Source organism: Genypterus blacodes, unplaced genomic scaffold (genome assembly GCF_046128005.1).
Source record: "Genypterus blacodes isolate CSIRO-AG114 ecotype Tasmania unplaced genomic scaffold, CSIRO-AGI_Gbla_v1 ptg000061l_1, whole genome shotgun sequence".
Classification (NCBI taxonomy): Eukaryota; Metazoa; Chordata; class Actinopteri; order Ophidiiformes; family Ophidiidae; genus Genypterus; species Genypterus blacodes.
In genome coordinates, this window is record NW_027466873.1 from 1,599,110 (window position 1) to 1,623,864 (window position 24,755).

Genomic DNA, 24,755 nt, shown 5'->3' on the forward strand with positions numbered 1-24,755 from the left:
TGATCTTGTGTTTGACCTCTGACCTCTCACTCAGAAAGCTGTGAGCCCAAGCCAACGCATGCCTCAGCTTCTGTTGCTCTGTGAGGAGAGAGCCGCAGAGGAAACCAGGGCTCGGGTCCCTCGGGTGTTTGGACATGGAGCCTCCTGCGTCTGTCACTGGACGTGTCTCCACTGTGAAATCTTTTCAGATTCATCCATGAACCACGCCGACAGAATCTGTGTGATGACAATTATTATGTTTTCTTGCCTAGAAGAAACACAGTTAAACATTGGACTCTTTGCTCCACTATGTGCCTAACTGTTGTAGAAACTGATCACATTAAGACTTTACCAGTAATTCTGAATAATGACTATATTGTAAACAACCCACTTGAGATCAAGATTCCCTTTCTTCTTCTCTTTTTACTCTGATCAATAAATTCAGTATCATTCAGTCAGATTATTCCAATACTCTTTCCTATATATACAAACATGTATCTTCTTCCTCACCTGTCAACAAATGTGTGAACCCGGTGTGCAAATCATTGTGGAAAATCCTTCACCTTGTGTCGCTCACTCAAACTTTATCACCATGGAGACAGAAACATAAACTGCAATGTCATTTTACGCCAAGGGAGGGCGACAAAGCTTTCAGAGAAACATCCCTCCTGTGTCAAATTACACAATGAATCCACTCAACAGTCCTCACATTCCAATATATTTTAAGTAGGGGGCTTTATTGTGGCAGTATTAACATATAAAACAACCCATGTTTTCTTTTAGAACATACAAACATTCAAAATTTTCACTTCACAAAGTTCATAAGGCTTGGTTGTCCCGGAAAAGGGGTGATTTTTTTTGTTTGTTTTTGTTTTCTGATGCTTCTAAAATTTTCTCCCAGAGTTACTTATTAAAAGAGACTGAATGACAACAGAACCAACCAAACAAAACAATTAATCTGACTAACAATTGAAACGACAAAGTGATCGTGCAATAGAATCTGCTACTGTACATGCCCATACAACACTGAAATAATAGATTAACAACAGCTTATTTTCCTCTTATACCGTGTGATGTCCAATAGTTTTGCATATAGAAGACCTGAGTACAAATATTAAAAATCTTTAATGATTGTGTTTTGATTGAAATCAGTTTGTTTTCCGTGTCTGTTTCATTGTTACTGATAAAGCCTGATTGTTCAATTTAAGGTTTGTAAATACTTGACTCGCGTCAGCAACTGAATTTGCATTATTAATACCTCAGATATGACATCAACTGGTGGATGACGTTAATGTTTCTTTTAATCACAGTTTTTGTGTCAGTACAGGCAACAAAGTAGTCTGTCCGTCTACTGTATACGCTGTTTTGTTAAACACAAGAAGTTCAGCAGGCCAGCTCCATAAACGAGCCAAATCTTAAAGGGTGCAATTCCCCCTTTAAACATATTAAATAAAGAATAAACGAGCTACAAACTGATATAATGCTACAGTGTCACAGAGGTCTGAACTTCACTGCCCTTTGCTGTCAGAACTGCAGTGATCCAAGCTGTTTTCAAGCGTGTAATTAACTAAATCAAACCATATACAAATGACAGCAAGATAAGCTTAGTGAATGAACCCCAACCCAGCTTATGATACAACTAATATGTTAGTAATGAGGTCAGTAATAAACAGAAGCATGGAGCATCTGGCTTTGCTTAATGATTCACAGACACAGCAAAAAGCACAATGAGTCTGACTGGTCATTTATTTTACGACTCTCCGCCAGCTGAAAAACATACGAGGTCAAGCAGCTACTAAGAGGTATTTCTTTTTGCGCAGACGTGAACTAATTCAAACTATTCAAATGGTTTGGGGGTCATCCGAACTGAAAGGAAGCCGACAGAAGTAATAACAGGCCCATCAGCCACATCTAATCCCGTCAGGTCAAGCTGGCCAGAGCGAAAAAATAAAGCCCAAAGCATGAAAGCTGATGGCTGGATGTGCTTTAGTCTTCAATAGTGGCCAGCCGCTCTGATGAAGATGGCCTAATAATCCTATACATGGTTAGCTCGAGCTGTTTTTTGGGCTCTTCTTCTTGGTAAACAACACAGAGAACATGCATTTATCTAAGATGGTCAAGACAGCCAAGCCTGTGCCTCCATCTGCTTTAACACGGACAAAAGACAGAAGAAAGAAAGGAAAGCTTCTCCCAGCTCAGGCTCTTTGCCACCACTACAGTATAAACACAGTATTTACAGACGAGGGCATGCAGTCTGCACCGAGAGGTCAGCTGAGGTGATGAAGCACAGAAATAAAGGACGAATGCTGGAGAAACACTATGTACAGATGTATCGTCGGGCTTATATACGGAAACCAGAGCCTGTTTGACTGGAACCTGGTGTCTGATGATGTCCCCACGATTAGTTTTGATGACGTCATGGTATGATGGCGGCCATTTAACAGTGCAAACGGCTCACTACTGAAGCTGTTCACCTCAGCGTTGGTGCGTTTCTAATAGCAAACAGAATCGTCATAGTGGTTTGGCCCTTTGCTTGGTTCCAGCATCAAAACTCAGTGCAGGTACAAGTAGGAAAATAAATATTTTGTCCTTAATAAGTGTGGTTTGTGTTTTTACTGCATAATTCTCTATGCATAAAGCTTGTTAATGCATAAAGTTTACAGATTTACGCAACAGCACATCTGATAATAATGTGATAGAAATATAAAAATAGTATGCAGCAACATTTGGGTTGGATATTGAATAGAATGATTTGTGAAAATGAAGGATAATTATTATTAGCGCACAGTTCTACACGTAAGAGTCTGGAATCTGTACGTTAGAGAGCTTGGCCCGGGTTCTACAACAAACAGCTCTCAACTGTCAAAATGTTGGGAGCGATAACGGAACGAGTATGAGGTGGATGTACATGGAACAGAGTGGAACGTGGCCATGCCTGTTTTTTGCAGAGACGTCACAACACAAACAGTCTATGGCCACATATATGTTTGGCCTCAGACACAGTTTATTACATACAGTTCCTATATTTGTAACAGCAAGACATCTATGAATGGTACGAGCAATGGTTAGATGTATTTGAAGTATGTTGTATACGCTAGACAAATGTATATGTTGTGTTAGTGTGAACATACATAGAAGTGCTAATGACCTTTCCTCATCTAGACGAACTGAATTTAGTGGGAAGTTAGTCCTCATAGATTTGCTCGGCCGTCTTTCATTCTCTCTATAAGGAACCTGATGATGGCGCTAAGTTCCCAAAAGTGAATAAAGGTCACTTGTCGCCATTCTCTCTCTCTCCAGTCTGGGTTATGGCAAAGATTGAGGTTAATCTTAATCTTCCCTTTACTAAAACACTTTGGGGAACCCCGGCCATATCAACAGTTGAGATCCATCAACACCACGTCATACAAGGGTTGACTGATCATTTCTGAGCCCAGCAAAGAGACATTCAATGGAGCTCAACGCAATTCTACCTGTGATTTTGCCATCCACTAATCCTCACCAGTTGGCATGACAATGAAACTAAAGCTTCCACCTAAAGCCTTGTTTTCATGTGAGAGTCTCCTGGGTCAGATCAGATGAGTTGGGTGAGTGCTGAATTAGGTCAAAGCCACAGTTAGTATATCTTACACACACAGAAACTTGAAAGGTTATCAAGTTAGTATGAAGTAAGTACAAAATACAATTCCTTTGTAAAAATGCGTTATTATTTTCAGCAAAAAGATCACAGCCATTGTTTCCTTCCTTATATTTTGGGCTAAGAATTTATCAATTAAAACTCATACTGTTTGGGAGTGTGAAATGCAAGGTACTCAACCCATAATCCCTCCTGATAATGCTTTTCCATATCAGTCACTGAAAAAAAGCTCCACCAGTCAGTCCACCATCAGCTGACTCACGACCAACCCTAGGCCCCAAACCACGGTCTAGGCAACCCAACACCATAAACATAATTCCATACAGTAAGTGTTCCACAAACAGCAACCAAGAACCCTTAGCATTTCTTTAAACACTCTTCAAACCTTGATGCACACACTGAAAGATACACTAGCAGCCTTACATGATAAGATATGTTCAGAAAAACAAAACAAACATGTTTTTATAATCACAAACAAATGCACGCCACCCTCTTTTCCAAAATGACATCAAATAATCTGTTGAATTCGATGGTTTGTGTAAAAGGTTTGTGCTATAGCCTCTGTAGGAAAAACCCAGGGTGCTACTGAGCCAACGTGCGCTGACTGTAGTCTTAAAAATAGTTTAAATCCCCAACAACATTTCCTGATAAACTTTAATAAATTAGCTTTTTTGTAATCTTTTGTAAACTCTTAATTTCAAAATAAGCTCAAAGTAGATCCTCTGACTGAAAAATTCCTGAAAGATCTGGATCACATAAAAATGTACAAAACACTAAAAACAACTTTTTAAGATTGGTATCAACATTTCCTCTTTTTTTATTCTTTTTAAAATATATATCATGTACCTCTGCCTGTGGCTGTTGTTTAGTGACAATAGCTCATCTCTTCAGCGTTCACTCCGTCATGACTGACAGGCTCTGAGGCCAATCAGGTGCTCTGCTCTGAGGAACAGAACCAATCAGAATGTTTTGCGGCCTTTAACAAAGAGTAATTACATGAACTTGTAAGCTTCAGGAGTGAACAAACCAAACAAAGCAAAAGAAACCAAACCAAACCAAACCTCTCTGCTCTGTCTGCAACGTCAATCATTTCTGTGAATCTGTCATGGCCTCCCTCACCTTTGTCTTTCTGTGAGTCTCAACATTTTCCTCCAAATCCTCTCTCTCTCTCTCTCTCTCTCTCTCTCTCTCTCTCTCTCTCTCTCTCTCTCTCTCTCTCTCTCTCTCTCTCTCTCTCTCAGGCCATCTCTGCCAAAAGTGCCAATCTTAACAAGTTGTTTTATTTAGATTTTCTTTGTCCTCTTTCTTCAATAAATTAAAGTACCAATGAGATGAAGTAATGCCATTTATTTAGGTGTTACTGTGTCACTTCTGTCTGTCGCCCTCTCAGGGGGCGTAACAAATATCACCGTGCTGCAGTGTTTGTGAGCCCTTTTTAGCTTAAGGCTCCACTTTTCTCCCAGCAAATGTGCATGAAATAAGTTGGACCTCTGCTCTGAAAACAGGTGAGAGGATCTTCTTCCATCAGCAGACTGGTGCTCTGATGTTTAAGACTGAATGTAAGATTAAATGATATGATAAGACGGACTTTTGGACACATCTTCTCCTGCAGTGGCCCCTTCCTTCCTTCCTTCTTTTCTGCTCCTCCTCTCTCCTTTAGTCTGACCACAGGTTCTCCATGGCCATGCTGATCCTACACAAGATCCAGCGGCGCAGAGGGCAGTAGTATTCATAGTGGAACTGCTCAAACTCGGGCGTCTGGCGGATGTCGTGCAAGAACGACACGTCGATGTCTGACTCCAGCAGTAGCAGCAGTGTCGGCACAGTGACCAACAAAATGCCCATCACCACGGCGACAAAGCGGGCCACACTCAGCAAGAATGCATTAACTCTGTCGTTGGATGACACCAGACGGAGGCCGCTGCTTAGGACTCCGCCCACTCCGCTTCTGGTAGACAGTCGCATGGACTCGTAGGCACGGTCGCGCTCTCTCTCAGCCTCCAGCCGGGCCTGGATGTCCGGGTCGGCGTGGAGCTCCCTCAGCATCCTGGCGGGGCTCTGCACTGGGGAGGCGAACAGCAAGTCCACGCCTCCCTGAGTGTCGTCCACTGGAGTGGGCAGCATGCTGGCACAGGGGCTGCAGGGAGGAAAATACTGTTACTATGATCCAGATTTGAATTTGAAGCTATAGATGTTTGTATTTATGTTTCAAAACAGTTTAGACCTGTAGACCAGCTCAGAGATGGTAAGTGCTCCACTGGTCTCCTCTTCCTCCTCCATTTCATTCTCAGCCTTGGGCGTCTGAGGTCTGAGATTTGAGGTTTCCATGGAATCATGGTGAGGCTGTAGGCCATTTTCCCCTGCAGGGTTTCCTCCTTCACCACTTTGTTGTTCTGCCTCTGTAGGTGAGGCTGAAGGTTCCAGAGGAGAAAGATGGACCGGGTCCTTCACAGACACAACACCTGCTGACAAAATAGGCAGAAGTAAAGAAAATCCGTGTTTTTTAAACTCAATTCATCAACAAGTTTAAGGAAAATGAGAATATAAACATTGTGTTTCCTATTATTGTAGAACAAATGAGCAGGAATTATTTTCAGCAATCACATGATTTGGGTGTTTCAAGTATTTTAGTAATTCATTTTAGTCACGTTTATTACATCTTCAGCTGTGAGGACCTCTTTACAATGATTTTCTTCCATGTTGGAGCACATTTGTTGTTCACTTTTTGTATCAGTTAACAGTTTAACACCCACATTTTTCAAAGTTTCAGTTTGACCTCTTTTGGCTGATTCCACCCCCTGCACTCTTTAACTGTCAGTGAGGAGCTCTACTGAGAGGGTCTAAAGCTCTATGACGCTCATACATTTTCCCACATTGCACCCCAATCCTTCAACCAGTGGGAGAGACTGCTGCTGTGACAGGTCCATCATCCATCACTGATGGGTGGTGACAGCAGTGATGGGGTGACCAGCCAAGCAAGAAGCACAATTTAGGGGCTTAAGCAGGTCTGTGCAGAGGTGAGCTGATGCTTTCTCCACCATGCTGGAAGAGTTAGATAGAAAATGTACTAAATACTGAATACACACTTGTGATAATTTAAAAAAATGTACGTGACCCATGATCGCTCAGTTGTTCTGCAGTTCTACTCTATAGCCACACGAGAGCGGTGTTGTACTTCTATAGGACAAAGCTTACAGATCTGAGCCAATGTCATAGAATAAATAATGTTAAACCCACAACAGCCCTGAAACCTGAAGTTCTCTTAATCATTAGTCAGCATTAACCTGCAGATATTGGATTGTTTAGGACTGTTTGTTTACATTATGTAAACTGGAGTTAGGCGTGTCATAAAATAACACTAATAAAGGACATGTGTGTACTGTAGCTTTGGTCTGTGTGAGTTTGACACTGACTGAATGTAAATAAGCAGCTACTCCAGTTGATGTGAAGCAGCCTGACAGCAGAGCACTGAGCACAGTCAGTGTTTGGATGCTGCACTTCTACTCTGAAGTGTTGACTTAATGAGGGCTAACGCAGACGTTACTGTCGCCTGAGTGCATGACATGAAGCTGAAGATATGCCTCTATGTGTGTTTGTGTTTGTGTGAGCATGTTAAAAATACACCCAGCTGTCTTCCTGCTATGTATTAAGTAGGAGCTGAGGGATAAATGTTCACTAACGTATGACTCAACCAGTTGACGTCTCTTTCCTGTACTCGCACGCACGCACGCACGCAGGCAAGCATGCACGCAGGCGCGCCCTAATCAGTTACCATGCCAACAAATTCAAATGACTACAAGACAACTAAATAATCGGTACAGAAGAAGTGAAAGAAAGGTATTGGAGCTACCATGGAAACAGTCAGCAGAAAAAGTCCTCAAAAGAGAGAGAGAGAGAGAGAGGGAGGGAGAGAGAGAGAGAGAGAGAGAGAGAGAGGGAGAGAGAGAGAGAGAGAGAGAGAGGGAGAGGGAGGGAGGGAGAGAGAGAGAGAGAGAGGGAGGGAGAGGGCATGAGCTCTGTTCCACAGGTGACAAAAATGGCACATATGACACCAATGATGATGATGATGGTGGTGATGATGATCCATCCTGTTCTGTTTACGTCATTTCTTCTTCCCTTTCTCACCCCTCTGCTCTCTGTGCGCACTTCGCTCGGGTATAAGCATGTTTGTCCTCAGATCATGTGATTCACACCGCTTGGTGCTAAATTCCTATGCGGACTAACAGAAACACACACACACAGACACACACACACGGACAGAGGGTTCCCCCTGTTATGCAAGCGATGACAGACCTATTAATCTTTGTCAACAACATCATCAACACCTCCAAAATCTATTCAGGTGTGAGTGCATGCAGCTGCCAGGACACACTCATCATCTATATGGATTCTATTCTTCTCTTTTTCCAGTGAATTGATTTCCTCAATTGACGGCAACTGATCCAAGACACAAATGAATTCAAATTGTTGAGAAATCTTGCTGAAGTCATGTGATGATCAACACAGTATGATTTCAGTGTATCGTCGTTTTACACATCCATCATAAAAACTCACAGTCTTACTTTCATTTCAGTCATAACCGACGCTTTAACCTGATAGATAACAAAAGGGGGCTTGGATCTTCCTGCTAAAGAATCAAGTCATGGAAACTGCTGCTTGTTGTAAGCACGTTTACATTGTGCAGGTCGCTCACTTACTCACGCCTACACACACACACACACACACGTTAACATTAACACTGTACATCAATAGTCTGCGGTGGAGTCTCCGAATGCCTCACAGCTCACACAGGCAGTTTTTTCCAGGCGGTTGCCACAGCAAACCTGGCAACCCAACCACTAGACTAAGTTAGCTCAGTATTAGCTGCATATGTAGGTAAATGTGTGTGTAAGTAGCTGCACTGCACCAAGGCTCTGATGTATTTCAGGCTCATCTGGGCCTTTTAGAGTGGGACAGGGTTCTGCTCTAATGTCTCGTACCGGTTCCGCCGATGTGTCCCGCACGTCCCACAAGACGAACATAAACATCCCTTGACGTGTGATTGGCTATTCTCAGATGCAGGCTCCGGCGTGTCGTTATCTTCACCTGGCACCTCAAAGCGTCCGACACCACCACAGACGGGTCCCGCTCCTCCGTGGACCCGGGTCCCTCTCCCGGGTGGAAAACTTCAAGGGGCCCCGCTTCTCCCTCAGTCCGCTTGCTCCCCTGCTTCTCCGGGGTCACGTCCATCACAAGTGGCCCTACCTGGCCCGGACTCCCACATTTCTGCGTGTCGCCTATGTCGGACAGCTCACAAGCTCCCAAACACAAGCTGTTTTGCGCGAGGCCGCTCCCAACATCACCGCTGCTTCTGTGCTCAAGAACCTCCATCTTCTGGTCTGCTGACAGACCTCGGACCTCAGCTGTCTGCGGCAAAGACCCACACAGCCTGACTGCTGACTGACCGGGCTACCAGCTGAGCTCTAGGGCCCCGGATTAGTACGAATAGACACGTGCGGCCAAAACACACACTTCAACACACACACGAGGACATTGAGAGATGTACACCAGACACATTCCCGCTCACTGATACACAGAGACATGTCGGGCCCTCCTGCGAATGTCAGCGATGTTAACAAAGAGGGCAGGGGGCTTTAAAGGAGGATCAGGCCCAAAGCTGAAGTTTCTATATTTAACCCCGTGGTGCTGGACAGAGAGGAGCAGCTAATCTAACACTGATTACAGACGGGCAGGCCTGATGTGCGATGGAAAGAGGATACGTTTCTTTTTCCTCTCGTTTATCTTTCGTGCTCTGGTCTGTTTCTGTTGCGCTCTGCGGCGTCTCTGCAAACTGCATTCATTCATTCAATCATTCATTCATGCAGATGCTTGTAGTGTTAAGTGTGCTTGGATGGTGGAGACTCAATCTAATCCCCCGGAGACATCGATCAGTGACAAAAACACGACTTGACGTGTGTGTGTGTGTGTGTGTGTGTGTGTGTGTGTGTGTGTGTGTGTGTGTGTGTGTGTGTGCATTTTGGAATACAAGAAGGGGACAAGCTGTACAAACATAGCGAGGTCAGAGCAGCATTGTGTCAGCTTTCTGTTTCCCTCTAAAGGCCTAGATTAGTTCTCTGAATATAGACGATGAAGATGATCTGAGAGCATCTTGAGGACAGTTCATCCTTGCAGCACCCCCACAAAAAAAACAATCCCCGAAAATTCCAGGTTTCTTCATGCCTGCCACTGCTCAGATGTAGATTTAAAACAAAATTACGGCAAAAAAAAGCACTCAGACTGTGTAGAAGAAGAGTCTAATCTGGAACATTCCTCTCAGTTTCTTGTGCCATCAGGAGTCACTGGTTATTAGTTGCTTCATAGGGTCCAAAGCTTTTAAGTTGAGAAGATCTGAAGTCTCATTTAGTGCTTCCATCTAAATCGTTTCCAAAGTTTCATTTTTAGTTGAAGCACTTTGACAGAAGGTGCAGCAGGACAGCAGGTGTTGTGTCCGGACTTCATCTCTTCATCTGATCACAAACTTCTCCCCCTTACAAACAAACATACAGAGACAGTCGATACGATTGCTGCTGCGGCTCTTTGACCCTGAGCCCTGAGCCCAGATAGATTTTTCCTCTCAACGGCATGAGGGGGGGATGAGAAAAGGAGAGAAAGACTGGAAGGGGAGGGCAGAATGGGAGGAGGGGCGGTAAATCCTGCCAGAGAAGGCGTGAGACAGAGGAAGAAGTCCATCGACTTTGCTGCGAGTCTGATGTATGGGAAGGAGGAACAGGGAGCTGGATGGAGTGAGAGTGTATGAAAGGAAGGAGGGGTGTTAGGAGTGATGAGAAGAAGCGAAGGTGCGCATCAGCGACAGGAAATACCGAGGGTCACGTCCTCTAGCGTGTAGAGAGGACGGACGGACGGATGAAAGAGGGGAAAGGTTGACTACAGCAGCAATGAGTCAACAGTTATGTATATATAACACTCATCCTGTTACACACACACACACACACACACACACACACACACACACTTTCTTCCTACTTTCTTCAACGTTTACATCTGATTTCCTCATTTGGTTTCAATCGCTCTCCACCTCCAGCCGGCTCTTTTGTAAGCCGACCTCCCATTTGTCTTCCACTCACTTCCTCTTGTTATCCTCTATAACCCTTTATATTCTCTGGGGCCTATAATCCATTTTCTCCTCCCTCACATTCCTCTCCTCTCTCTCTCTCTCTCTCTCTCTCTCCTCTCGTGTAACCTTACCTTGGGCTCTTCCCACCAGCATTTCTCCTCCCTGAGCACAAGATTTATGCCTGTGTGAGATAATGGGGCGCAGTGGAGAGTGTTACGTCTAATAAGAGAGAGAAAGAAGGAGGCTGGTGCGGTGTAAATATGTCAGGAGCACACACTAAAGCCCACGCTGCTACCAGTAGGTTTTATGTGCCACATATATGTGTCAGGTTGGGAGGCTTGCATACACGGTGTCGGCTTCTTCTCCGCCATTTCACATCTTCAGGAGGGAAGCATGGCGACTTACCCCAACTCGTATTTGTCTCCCTACTGGGAAGCGAGCCCCACTTATTTTAAATATATGCCACCTGCTCATTACACACAGCCTCATACTCCTACTTTATACATGCACTGTATCATTAATGTGCTAAATATGGCTGTGTGTGACTCTGTGTGTGACTGTAGCAGAGCGTTAGGGGCTGAGGGGAAGCAGCCTAACGTTTGGTGAAGCCCCCTTTCAAACTGCATCTTCATCGCATCACATTTAAGCTGAGTGAAGGCGTTCAGACTATGATCTTTATTGTAAACATCATGTGTGGTGTACTGTGAGTAACACACCTCAATTACACAACTACAAATCAATATATTCAACCCCAGATTGATCCATATGAGTGAGGCATGGTTCCTCTCCTGACTTGCTCTCCTTCATATATGGAAGCATATAATAACACCTTTCAATTCGATTTCTCTCCTCACAATTTCCTGAATACATAAGACACACAAACACACACGCACAGTCAAGAAACCTTTCACCTTCACTTCATTTCGTTTGCCTTACAAATCCTGTGATGACATTGAAGAACAAACATGGAAATGCGCGCACACAAACACACACACACACACACACAAACAGGACTATAAACAGAGGCACATCCCTCCGAGCCAAATACGTAAGTGATAATTAACTTTTCATTATCACTAATCCAAGCTGTGCTATGGCTCAGTTTCTACGATGTAACACTGTGGTTCCACCATAAACAGCATGCACACACACACACACACACACATGCACAAACATGATGGTGTCCTAGGGGGGGATCATGGGAAGGGTATTTTTATCAGACAGCGACTGGTGTCTCCAGGGAGACGAGACTGATGGAGGGATGGGAGCATCAGCTGCTCAATTAACGCTCCATCTGACTGTGGTGCATGTGCATCCTCCTGCACAAGGGAGCGCATGTGACTTTCCTGGAGTCTTTACTCGAGGGCATGAGTGGGTCTGTGTGTGTGTGTGGGTGTGTGTGCATTAAGCAGCGTCATCCTACCATTGTCTGTGGCAGTCTCCTCATATTCGTTGGTGGAGGGCAGTGCAGGAACCAGAGGCTCCATGTTCATGATGAGGTTTTTATGGCTCAGAGAGTTAAAACTTCGACTCTGACCAAACTGGGCTCTGAAAACACAAACAGAAATGGCATTGATTGCGTAAATGTGTATATGTGTATGTTTTCTTGTGTGTGTGTGTGTGTGTGTGTGTGTGTGTGTGTGTGTCTGTGTGCTGGACAACAACAGACAACAATTAGATTTTCTCTGTCAGTCATGATTGAGCAGAGAATAACTTTATCTTTTCTACTTTTTGTGTGTGTGTGTGTGTGTGTGTGTGTGTGTGTGTGTGTGTGTGTGTGTGTGTGCAGGGGAATTTCCTTACCTTCGCACCTCTGGCGGCTCTCTTTGAATCTTTGAGCTGGCATCTATCACTTCCTTGGCTACTCTTCCACTGAGAGGCAGAAACAAACACAAACACACACACACACACACACACACACACACACACAGAAAGACTTCATAATGACCTGAAGTAGTAGAGGCATACGTGAAGTGACTTGACATTATTGTTGCTAGATGATGATTGGCAGCGTTTCTGCTGAGTGGGCACTTTGACAGCGGCTTGCTAAGCAGCTCCATTATTCTGATTACTGTGACGGTCAGCACTCTGACCTCACTGTTTCAAGCCAGCGGACTCGGCCATCCCACCTGCTCGGCTATTGTTGTAGAGATTGATGGTTGGACTGTAAATTGCATTGTGAAATGGAACATCTGTAAAGGTTGACATCACATCATGACCCCTGCTGGTAAATCTGTGCCTGTGGTGATGAGAACCTCATCTGCTCTGCTGGGTAAAAATAGTTCTGTTCTCACCTGTATCTGAACCTGCTGCCTTTGAAGAAGATGTTACTGCTGGAAACTGTCTTTATCTGACTCGACTTTGCACACCTGAGAGGGAGGAAGGAACAAAAAGACAGAAACAAAGAAGTGTGGGTGAATCGTCATGGCAACCAACCATCTACAGCACAAACAATAGACAATTCTTCCCTGTAGAAACCTGCATTTGAATGTTTTTTGGGTTTAACTTCTGACTATGACCCTAAACACAGCACAGGTATCAGCGGCTCAGTGACTTGCTGTGCACACATGAAGTCAGCACATTGTGACGGTGTGTGTGTGTGTGTGTGTGTGTGTGTGTGTGTGTGTGTGTGTGACATCCACACTGTAGGCAGACCCTCATGTTTATCATCTGCTACCAGCCTCTGGTTGCTCAGCAGCGAGGATGCCAGGCACACGGACACACACACACCTCAGTTCTGTGCACGTGTGTGTGTGTGTGTGTGTGTGCGTGTGTGTGTGTGTGTGTGTGTGTGTGTGTGTTTGTGTGTGTGTGTGTGAGAGGCTCTGGTCGGCTGCCGTTCCCCAAACTCAATTCCGTCAGATTTGATTAAGGGGCTCTGATGCATGTCTGACATGTGATATGACATCTACTCCCTGTCTGTCCGCCTCTCAGAGACATACGAGCTGCTGCTATTAAGAAGTCAATAACCCGGGTTACACGGGCACACGGGCTGCTCTCACGAAGACATCTCAATGTTTTCCGGTCATTTTAACAAAGATAACAGCAGATCTCTCCTTTCTTACACTTACTTCCCCTCAATTCTCATTCATTTAGTTTGTCACTGAGCCTTTCATCTCCAACGATAACAGACAGAAGCTGAAATCTCTGCTCTCTTGCCTTCACCTTAGCCCCCCTGCTCTTTTCTGCTCCTGACACCTGAATTTGGGACAGTTTCAGGCCTCGGGGTGATCAGCTGCTCAGAGGGAAGGACAACAAACAGAGCAGCGGTGTCGAAATAAGGTGAAAAAAAGACTAAAAGGGAAAGTGGAACATGAAAGAAAGCAACAAACTGAAGGTTGATGTAACTAGCTGGAAATGTCAAACACTACACCAGCGCCACCTTGGTTAAATATATACAGTATGTCATTTCCCTTTTTCCTCATGTTAAGGTCATCTCACACTCATGTGGCCTTAGACGAATTGTGTTGTATGAATTTTGCTTCTCTCTGGCTACAAACACAGGGAAATTCTGTGTTTGTAAGCCTGTGTGTATGTGTGTGTGCGCGCATTTGTACACATATCTTACGCACTTGTAAAAGGCTTGGTTCTCCACCCCACACTTCCATAAGTGCTTGCACGCTGCAGGCGTAGAGGTGTGAAACGTCAGCACCAGTTTCTTCTACAAAGAGTAGGACACAGAGAGAAAGGCCGATTAAGAATGACATCACCAAAAATGCTTGAATTAGGACAAGAGATGTGGCAAAGTGCTGAACGCGCTGAGAGGGAGTTGTGCAAAATGCTGACCGGAAGACCCAAAGGCATAAGCCCAGAGAGATTTAAGATAGATAAACTGTGTTAGTCACAGCGTTCAGCAGTAAAATAAAAGGTTTGCAGAAAACGCAGCATTTTGTGGCCTGGGAGCAGAGATGTGCTCCTGTAAATGTCTACTTTTCAGTCCTGTGTGTCTGTAATATGAGAAGCTGGATCAATGCAGGGGCATAAAAGGAGAGAGAGGCAACAGAGAGAGATCTATAACATGGGAATGAATTACAGTAACACAGTAACAACACTTGTGGCCCATGCCTATAAATTTTAGAAAGAGCAACGAGACAGGAAACTGAAAACCGGAGGACAATCATCCACACCGTCTGTGTGTATGCAGCTCATCCTCCTGTGAGGCTCAGTCAGCCATTTTGCTCAACCCCCACTCATTGTCACAAACCAGTCTCAATAATGTGCAGTTGATTACAAAGTGATTTCAAACACTTGTATTACACACACATGTGCAGCAGTGGTCATGTGTGTTTGTGAGAGTGTGTGTGTGTGTGTGTGTGTGTGAGAGAGAGAGGGAGAGCGAGAGAGAGAGAGAGAGAGAGAGAGAGAGAGAGAGACTAAAGATAGTGTTACCATGTTGGTTTTGGTCCCACCTTGGGTGACTTGGCAAATTTGAACAGCATCCTACAAAATCTAGAAATGTCATAATAGTGAAACAAAAACTGCCCTAAATTCTTTATAAGTCGATGAATGCACACATGTGTCAGCAACATCTGGAAAAATGCCTTTCATCTTGTGCTGTATTATTTACATCACTTTGATATGAAATATTGAACGGTTGATAAAAGTTTAAAAAGTTGTCATCATCTCAAAGTGGGACGGTAAAACAAATGTGTGTGGCAGTGACAGAGATCATGCAGTGACCTGTGATCAGAAACAAAATCACGTCGACACACAAACACGGATCAATACAGTGAGCTGACGCGAATACACACTGACAAACAGTTCGGCATGAAGCCAAACTGTTTCACCAGACAACAAAATCCACTGGCTACAGTAAAGTAACACAGCAACGTGGCATGGAGTAGATACAGACTGGGTTTGATCAAACTGCATCGAATTTGGAAACAGACAGATGAACAGGAAGAAAACAAATGAAAGGATTTAAAATGAATTCATTCCCACACATGAGCTTTATATTGGATGATGGTGGTGATGAGAATAGAACAGTGATCATCAGATTTCACTTTATAATTATTTAACCATCATAACAGTCTTTAGCTGATGTTAACCAATATGTTGTATGAGTTATAATTATAATAATAAAAATCCATTATGAGGGCTAAACGTCACGTCAACCTGAATTAAGACAAACAACATTTAAGACTTTCATGTGAAATGAAAGTCAGCAACAACAAAAATAACAGACACGGGAACAGAAAGTGTGTGGCTCTTCCATGGAGTGTGTGTTTGTGTGTGTGTGTGTGTGTTGGGGGGTGGGGGGTGCAGTGAGGGCTTAGGTCGGGGGTTTCAAATTGAGGGATTTAATTTTTTTTACTATTAATTGTGCTTTAAGCGCGTATTTACTCACCAGTGATGGATATGTATACACACACAGAGAGAAGAGACAGAAACACAAAGAGAAAACTGCATATTCAGCCAGACGTGACTCACACAGAGGCAGACAAAGAAAAGCAGAGATGAGAGTGAAGAGAGAACAGTTACGACACCGACTTATCCGGCGGCACATTGAGCAGCAGCCCGGCTTCCAAACCAACATTTTGAGCGTTTTTTTTAATGGGAATGCTGCACCCCTGACTGCGTCTAAACTGATTACAACATGCCAAACATCAACGTAACAACACTCTGACTGCAACAGCTTGAGGACAACAAACATTTCATGCGTGTGTGAGGCGAAATGTAACAAAGTTGCTGCTCAGAATCTAACGCAGCTCTGTACTGCCATGATCCGGGCTGGTGCAGATGAAACCTGGGTCCCAAATGCAAGACTCTTGTTCTACATTAGTCTCAGTGATGAATCATATAGATGTTTACATTAGATTTTGATTGTTATGGATGGGGAGAGGGGGGGGGGTCTCATATTTGGGCCACAGCACACACATAATAGGAGTGACGAGTCGTAACACACCCACCATCCTGTTACAGTGAATCCTGCCTGTTAAGGAGATCTGAAACAGTGACACACACACACACATACAGGATGTGTGACGGTGGACAAAGACACACAGTATAATGCTTATCATAGAACATTTATCACAAAGACACACGTGAGAAAAGACAAAGACTGAGAGGAAGAGAGGAAGTACTGAAACTGAGGAACTGCTACATCAGCGTCAAGATCTCTTCTTACGGCGTGTTAGAGGTACAGATCTATTAGCTCAACATGAGGACTTTAACTCCACAAGACTATTCTTCATCTTCACCGTTACGGGTGGAAGCTGCACTCACCTCTTTCTGAATCCCAATGACGTAAAAGGTTTTCCCTTCAAACTTTAGTTTACTGACATCAGACCTGTGGGAAAACGCTGTTATAACACTTAACACGTAAAAAAAGACACTGACATTAAACTTTGGACTCAATCTAATCTGTGTGTAAAATGCAGTAAGTGGTTTGTAAGGAAATACATGCTGACAGTATTCAGACTAAGTGATTTTCTATTGAAGAAATACCACTTGAGCAGGTGGATCCTCTTGTTTCCCTGGAAAACCACAAACCCTGTGGCTGTGAACCCGAGAAAGGCTGTGGAGCCAGTGAAATCCTGCACACACACACACACACACACACACACACACACACACACACACACACACACACACACACACACACACACACACACACGCACACGCACGCACAAGGCAGAACAGAGTGAGAGGCAGCAGCAGCTTTGTGGGATACAGGTGGGTTAACAGCAGGGGGGGGAGTGGGCTATCAGTCATTTCCATTGCAATGGCACCTACACAGAAATCACTGTTTTTGTTTTTCCCCGTCACATTATGGCACAGAAAACAGACCGGCAAGACACAGGTGTTCTTTCACGCTGCTTTTATCAATCCTGGACCTCCCTCTGTCAATACTTCCTCTGCTGCTGTCTGCTCTTCTGTCTCTCTCTGTCAATGACGCTGTCTCCCCCTCTGGCTATTCCTGCTGTTCTCTTGTTTCCTGTGTCTGCTGCCTCTTTTCCTCAGATCTATAAAACACGCCGCTGCAGTTTCAGGTGTAACAGCCATTTCCAGCAAACTCTATTTAAAACTCTTGCTGAGTATACTGCAGCACATGGCAGTGAAGCAGGAAGGCAAGTCAGCTGTATTTCTCCCTCCCAATGTCACATACAGTGCCTCAGAGGCTTTACAGTCAATAACATGTCAATAACGTGTTTGTTGAGTCTGTTTAACATGGCTGCTATTTGAATTTGTCCATTTTGAACACTTTGTAACCAAGTGGGCGAAGAAGAGAACACTCACATTAGAGAGCAGGGGAAGACATTTCGACATTTTTGACTAATTAGGTCTATTAAGTCCTGCTCGTGGGACATTTACACATCTGGAATACTGTAGGAAGTAAACTCACAGCTGATCGTCTTTCTAATGTTGTCTTTCAGGGAATTCTTTCTTGAAATATTTATATACGTATTCTCCAAATCAGAAAGCAGAAGTAAATGTAAGAGTAGGAAAATAAGTCAAAGTAATTTTCTGGAAAAATATGAAAACAGCAGTCTAGTTAAGTCTTTTTCTTTTTTTTACTTAACACCAATGCCAAGAATAAAAGCTTGTCACGTTGTTTCCTGTGATCAATGTTCATTGATTGAAAGAGATGAATGGACTCCCACTTGTAAAGCCAATACACTTACCTTGCACGGGTGTGGGTCCACTCCATATGTCTCTAGAGTGTAAGCCCTTTGGAGCATGTTCAACTCAGCAAACGAAGAACACTGCTCCCTACAGGAGAGGAGAGGAGAGGAGAGGAGAGGAGAGGAGAGGAGAGGAGAGGAGAGGAGAGGAGATTCAAATCACCTGAAGTCTCCCATCACAGCTCTGTAGCTCCGTATGAATCTACAAGGTCAGTGCTTATCTACAGGCTTTGATTCCATTCATTCAGACCACCAGAGGCAAACCCAGGGCTCTTGGCACGGAGCAGCATCAGCATGAAGGATCTGACTTTGATGTTCTATAATTGCTGTGAGTATGATGCTAGTAATAATTATCATGTCAGAGATGTGATTCATAAAGTTTCTATGACGGGATCCCATCCATCCTGGCAAACCTTTGGCATGAGCAAAGAGCCAAACTGGAATTAAATAAGTTACGGTCATTCCACTGCAAACTAATACCATGCGTTCTGAAGTTCAAGGAGGAAGAAATCTGTGGGTCACAACAGGACACACAGATGGACACACAGATGGACACAAAGATGGACACAAAGATGGACACAAAATATTTGTCTGCAGAGTGGAACAGTGTCTCTGCAGAATGTTAAGAGGACAGGTCATGACTGTGAGCGCCCGAGCCTGTCGCCAACTTCAAACAGTAACTGATAACAGGCAGCAGCTTCAGGGAACACACACACACACACACACACAAACACACACACACACACACACACACACACACACACACACACACACACACACACACACACACACACACACACACACACACGCACACGCACACACACACACTTACCTGAGCTCATTCTTGTGTATTTCCATAATCTTCCTCTCCAGTTTGAGGGATTGTTTAGGGAACAGCTTGAAGTCTCTGATGTAGTCAGACGGATGCTCCTCTTGGTCATAGTCCCCGAGTTCAGCTGGGGCAACAAGAACATACTGTATCAGCAGGTGGCATGAAAACACTGAAGGTTGTGACAAAATGTAATTCCTAAGTGGAATATATTCTTGAAGACTTGAGTGCTATTGACAGTGGGTATGGGTTTATTAATAAAAAGAAGGCAAAGAGAGTCGTCCTCTATGAGTCACGTGGGGGTCATTTCAATGGTCCGGCCTCATTTCTGTATGAAATCCTGTCCTAATTTCACAATAAAGGTTAAATGAAACTTGTTTGAAGTTTAATCAAACAGTAATCCTCCGCTCTATAATCCCTCTAACCCTCACAGTGGAACAGGGACCTGCCCTCTGTAATGAACACAGCCAATAATAGCCGCAGACACACTCCAGGCTGAACAATGCAACCAGACACACTTTGAATCTCTGGAGATTTGAGCCAATCAGAGAGCATTAGCCCAGTTCAGTGATTTGTGTATCAGACAGACAGGTTAATTTATGATACGCCGCGGCTAATTGCACTTCTAATCCATATCAAAAGTAAGTGAGGCTCTGCACTGTGATTCAACGTTAAACTGTGCTGCAAATTAGCAGAGGCAAGAAAAAAATCCACTTTATTCCTTTTTCCAGTCGTCAATACAGCTCGTGGAGTTTAGAAGTGTTGGATTACGACATGAGCCGGGTGATTAGAAACGCCGCCATTGAATAAAGCTCAGGCCAGACAACCAGAGGAGACGATTACACCCTCAGACAACGTTCAGAGTGAGTCCACGGCTTAGATCTGTAAGTGAGGAGGGAGGAGTTGAGGATGCATTTCCCTCCGGAGAGTGGAGATACTAGGGTGCAGAAATAAGACATATGGTGCAGTAATGAGCTGTATGTCTCTGGGGGGGTGTTGAGTGGGTTTGTCATCAAAGACCTTATTCTACGACTGTCATGGCAACATCTTAAATGTGAAAGGAGCAATATATGCGATAATCTGCACCTAGAAAAGCATTAAGGTCCACGCTGGTTGTCTGTCTTCTCTCTTCTTCTACCGTCTTCTCTTTTCTGTAATCTCTTTAAGTAAGCATATCTTTAATTACTGACTACAATGTGAGGTTAGTTACCTCCACCAAGGATGCTAAGGTTTTACCTGCATTGAAGCTGCTAGTTTGTTTGATGTTTGTTTGTTAGTAGGATTACCTTAAAAAATCCTTTAACTGTTTTTGACGAAACTTAGTGGAAGAGTGTGGAATGGACGAGAGACGCAGCCGTTGAGCTTTAAGTGTAACATTCTAAATGTGATTAATATTTCATCTTCCTGACTATGTATTATATGTTTTAAATGTGTATGTATATTTCTATTCATTACTGCTTTATTTGTGTTTGGGTCTAGTTTCTTATTCATTTGCTTATTATATAATTTTATATCTGCACTGACTCTCTGGCAGGTGGGGTGGGTGGACGGGGGTGCGTTATAAAAATGCAACCTTCTGTATTTCCGTATCTCATACAGACTATATTATAAAGCTGTTATGTTGTTGGAAAAAGGGAAAATTCAATTTTATCAAAAAAATGTGCCTCACCCTGCACAATGCAGGCGCCCAGATATGCAGCCTCAGCAAAGGGGCAGAGGAGACGGCCGTGGTAGATGTCTCTCTTCAGCTGGAGGTACAGGAGATACCTGAGTGATCACACACACACACACACACACACACACACACACACACACACACACACACACACACACACACACACAAACACACACAGACACAATTAAGACAACTGAAATGTATTTGGTTCATGGTGTAAAGAAGCAAGATAAAACAAATCATCAATCATCAGTATTAGTGTTTTGTTATATTATAGTATAATCATGCATACAATCCTATTTCTAAAGGATTGTGGTTAAATAAACAAAAGCAACAGAGCATCTAGCTGTGTTGCTATGGCGATTATATATACAAGGTGAATATTGCTATGGAGACATCAACTGCACAACACAGATTGGTGGTTGTTATGGAAACAGCCTGACTTGACTTGTGTTACCAAAACTAGGGACATCTGTTGCCATGGATACTTGTGTGAGTATCCATGGCAACCCTCCCACGCACACACAGACACACACTGATGGATGAAAGTTGTTTTCGTAGTTCAATGGAGCGAAAAATCCTGCATCTGTGGGTAAAAACATTTATTTACTCATTCGGTCTTTCCTGAAACAGGCAAAGTTACTGTGGATGGACCTGATAAATACACACACTTCACCTACATGACCTCTGTTGATCTCTGCTGTGCTGAATTTCATCACTCTCCTTTTTATACTCCTCATTTCCTGTGCTGTCTCTCCCCCTCTCGCCCCCCCCCTCTCTCTCTCCTCCATCTTACGCACAGTTACAGTGTCTCTTGTCGTTTCAGGCAGTTGGAAGTACAATCTGTTCCCTGTATCTCCCTCTTGCTGTGTTGGAGGAACACACTCCTACAGTGTGTGAGCCGCCTCTCTTGGCTTCTCTCTCAAGTCTGCTGTTATGTGGAATACAAACTAAAAAAAAGTCTTGAACAGGTAAAATCTTTCAAATCATCCTCACTCTGAGGGATCGTCCCTCTTTTCCTCCTCAGTTACAAAGAATGTATCGATATGTGTCTCTGCATGTGTCTGTATGACTTTATATATACATATATATATATATATATATATATATATATATATAGATGTATAAATAAAATCTGTATCTGCCAGTACGCATCAACAAAGTTGCAAGAGTTCCAGTGTGAACAGATTTTCCTCTAGCCTACATACTCTGTGTGTGTGTGTCTGTGTGTGTGTGGGTCTATTTTTGTTTGTTATATACTGTGTGTTTCTCTATGAAACACTGTAACAACAGAATTTCCAGCAAGGGATCAATAAAATATCTTTAAGGTTTTATTATTCCCAGCCTCTGTGACCATATCACGCCCGACCATCCACCATCATCTTCGCTGGATCTGTACTGTAAACTGCCTGGCCTCTTCATCACCAACCGAGATCCCTGCACTCCTCCTCCTCTGCTTGTCTCCTCTCTCCATCCACAACTTGGAGTGAAAACATTCTACCTTCAAACCTCAGTGTTCAGTCAACATTCAGTGTTCAGTATTTGTAAACTATCGTTTCACTGTACTGTGACCTTGTTGAGCACAGAGAAAGGCGCCTCCATGTTATTATTATCCTCATGGCAGGGGATCGGATTGCGTAGGTCAGCAGTGCTTTGACAGCAGACTATAAAATTACAATATAAGACACGCAGAACTCTACGCCTCAGCAGGAGCTCAGCTAGACGCTTGTTGATGTTCAGTATTTGACAGGCTTGTGACGATTCGAGTGAATGAAGGGGAGGATGAATATAGAATTCTAATTATTCTCTGTAAACAGCAGAAACAAGAGGAGAAGTCAAGGAAAAAGGAAAACGTCAAAATGGGATGAAGGACATGACGCCCTGCTGAGGGAGCGTTTACCTGGTGAGCTCCTCCTTGATTTTCATTGGCTCGTGAGGGTAAAACTTGACCCGGAAGCACATGGTGTAGGGCTGCTGTGCTGCTGAGGACAAAGAGAGAGACGCCAGCGTGAGAGGACGGTTTGGAGGACGGGAGGAAGACGAGGAGGAGAGAGGAGACGCACAGGAGAACGGATGGAGGAGCGGGGAGAAATTTGAGAGTGTGCAGGAAGTGAAACGTGAGAGAGGAAGGGAGGAAAATAGAGAGAAAGAGAGAGAAAGAGAGAGAGTGGAAAGACTGACACAAAGGATATTACAGTCTCCAATACCTATTAATCATTACATAATTACAGTAATTATGCATCCGTCAAACATGCACGCACGTATGCGCACACACACACACACACACACACACACACACACACACACACACACACACACAAACACACACACACATACAGCTGGATAGACCTCGCTGTTCGATCAAGTCGCTTTCTTCAATGACAGTGCGCATGTGTGTGTGTGTGTGTGTGTGCTTTGTACATGCAGTTGCTAGTGTATGACACTGCATACTACGATTTAAGCTTGAAATAGTGAGAAATAAACGCTCTAACACAGACACACACACACACACACACAAACACACATACAACATAGATGTGAACTCTCTCACACACACACACACACACACACACACACACACACACACACACACACACAGAGAGTCAGTAATAGGCTCTTAGACTTGGATCAAATAGCAGTAAGAGCTTAATCTCCCTCTGGGGGGTCTCACTGATATCACACAGTTTCACATCTCTTACAAACAACAATTAAGAAACACACACTCTCCATTTCATGTCACTCCCAATCTCAAAACATAAAGAAGCCAAAACTTACATCAGAGCTACAACACAGAGTCTACATGGAACATGGATCAAATCAGCAGTTTTGTCTTTGTATATGGGGCAGCAAATAAAGAATGAGAGTGCGTGTGTTTGTGTAACTTTGTGTGTAACTACAGAGTTTGTTCAATGATGTGATCATCAGCTGGAAAACACACATCTACATCTACAGACTGAGCAACACTAAAGACCAAATCCTCCCACAGAGCCTGAGCAGCATCCAGGACCAAGATGAGTTCTTTAGAGCAACAAGGGGAAATTAGGGGGAAATGGTTGTTTGCTACATGAACACACACACGTACAGATGTGAGGGGATGTGTAGGCATCTACACTGCACTAAAAAAGTTATGAGAGAAAATTCAACCACTGGGAAAGCTGAGAAACATGTTAGATCAATATCTCTCTCTGTATTTCTCTCTCTGTCTCTCTCTCTCTCTCTCGCTCTCTCTCGCTCTCACTCTCTCTCACTCTCTCTCGCTCTCTCACTCTCTGATCATTGTCTATCTTTAGTAATGATATCATTTCTTCTTCTTCTTCTCCTCCTGTTTTCCTGCCCTGCTCCTCCTGTCCCCTCCCATCTTCCTGCACATGTTCCGATGAGGCAAAATGCACCGCTAATAGCTTCTTTATTCATTTATAGTGGGGCAGAAAGAGCAGAGCGCTCATCAGACAGAGACATGAACGGTAGAAACGAGTGAAGCAGAGAGACGGAAAGAGGCAAGAAAGAAACAGAGATTGTCATAATTGTCTGATTAAAAGGGAAAATCCATCTATTTTTCCAACCCATCCGGTCTGGATCCTGCCCTGCGTGTGTGTGACCCTACACACCCTCCCTCAGCCACAGCATGGAGACCACGACACACACTCACACACAGAACAATGCACACTTCCATTTCATACTTTGGTACATGTGGTTGTTGATGTCCTCACATGCAAAAAACAACAACAAGTAAACTAATAAACATAATAGGAAAAACCCAAAGGGAGCATAAGGGCCACTTACACTTCATCTGCCTCACCACAGGCTTATTGGGCTCCAGCCAGTGCTGAGAGAGGGAGGGAGAGGGAGAGAGAGAGAGAGAGAGAGAGAGAGAGAGAGAGAGAGAGAGAGAGAGA

At 43.8% G+C, this 24,755-nt stretch overlaps 1 protein-coding gene across 1 annotated transcript in view; it reads right to left on the reverse strand.

Moving 5' to 3' along the window:
• Positions 1-4,816: 4,816 nt before the first annotated feature.
• Positions 4,817-24,755, reverse strand: part of frmd3 (FERM domain containing 3) — a 31,347-nt gene continuing 11,408 nt past the window's right edge. The window contains exons 3-16 of the mRNA XM_076154020.1: positions 24,643-24,685; positions 22,760-22,838; positions 20,854-20,951; positions 19,188-19,311; positions 18,356-18,443; positions 17,178-17,266; positions 16,956-17,019; positions 14,303-14,391; positions 13,025-13,099; positions 12,534-12,602; positions 12,154-12,278; positions 5,841-6,081; positions 5,681-5,753; positions 4,817-5,626 (exon numbers count right to left, since the gene is read on the reverse strand). Of these exons, the coding sequence (XP_076010135.1) occupies positions 5,273-5,626; positions 5,681-5,753; positions 5,841-6,081; positions 12,154-12,278; positions 12,534-12,602; positions 13,025-13,099; positions 14,303-14,391; positions 16,956-17,019; positions 17,178-17,266; positions 18,356-18,443; positions 19,188-19,311; positions 20,854-20,951; positions 22,760-22,838; positions 24,643-24,685 (1,611 nt within the window). The 3' untranslated portion in view covers positions 4,817-5,272. The remainder of the gene's footprint in view (positions 5,627-5,680; positions 5,754-5,840; positions 6,082-12,153; positions 12,279-12,533; positions 12,603-13,024; positions 13,100-14,302; positions 14,392-16,955; positions 17,020-17,177; positions 17,267-18,355; positions 18,444-19,187; positions 19,312-20,853; positions 20,952-22,759; positions 22,839-24,642; positions 24,686-24,755) is intronic.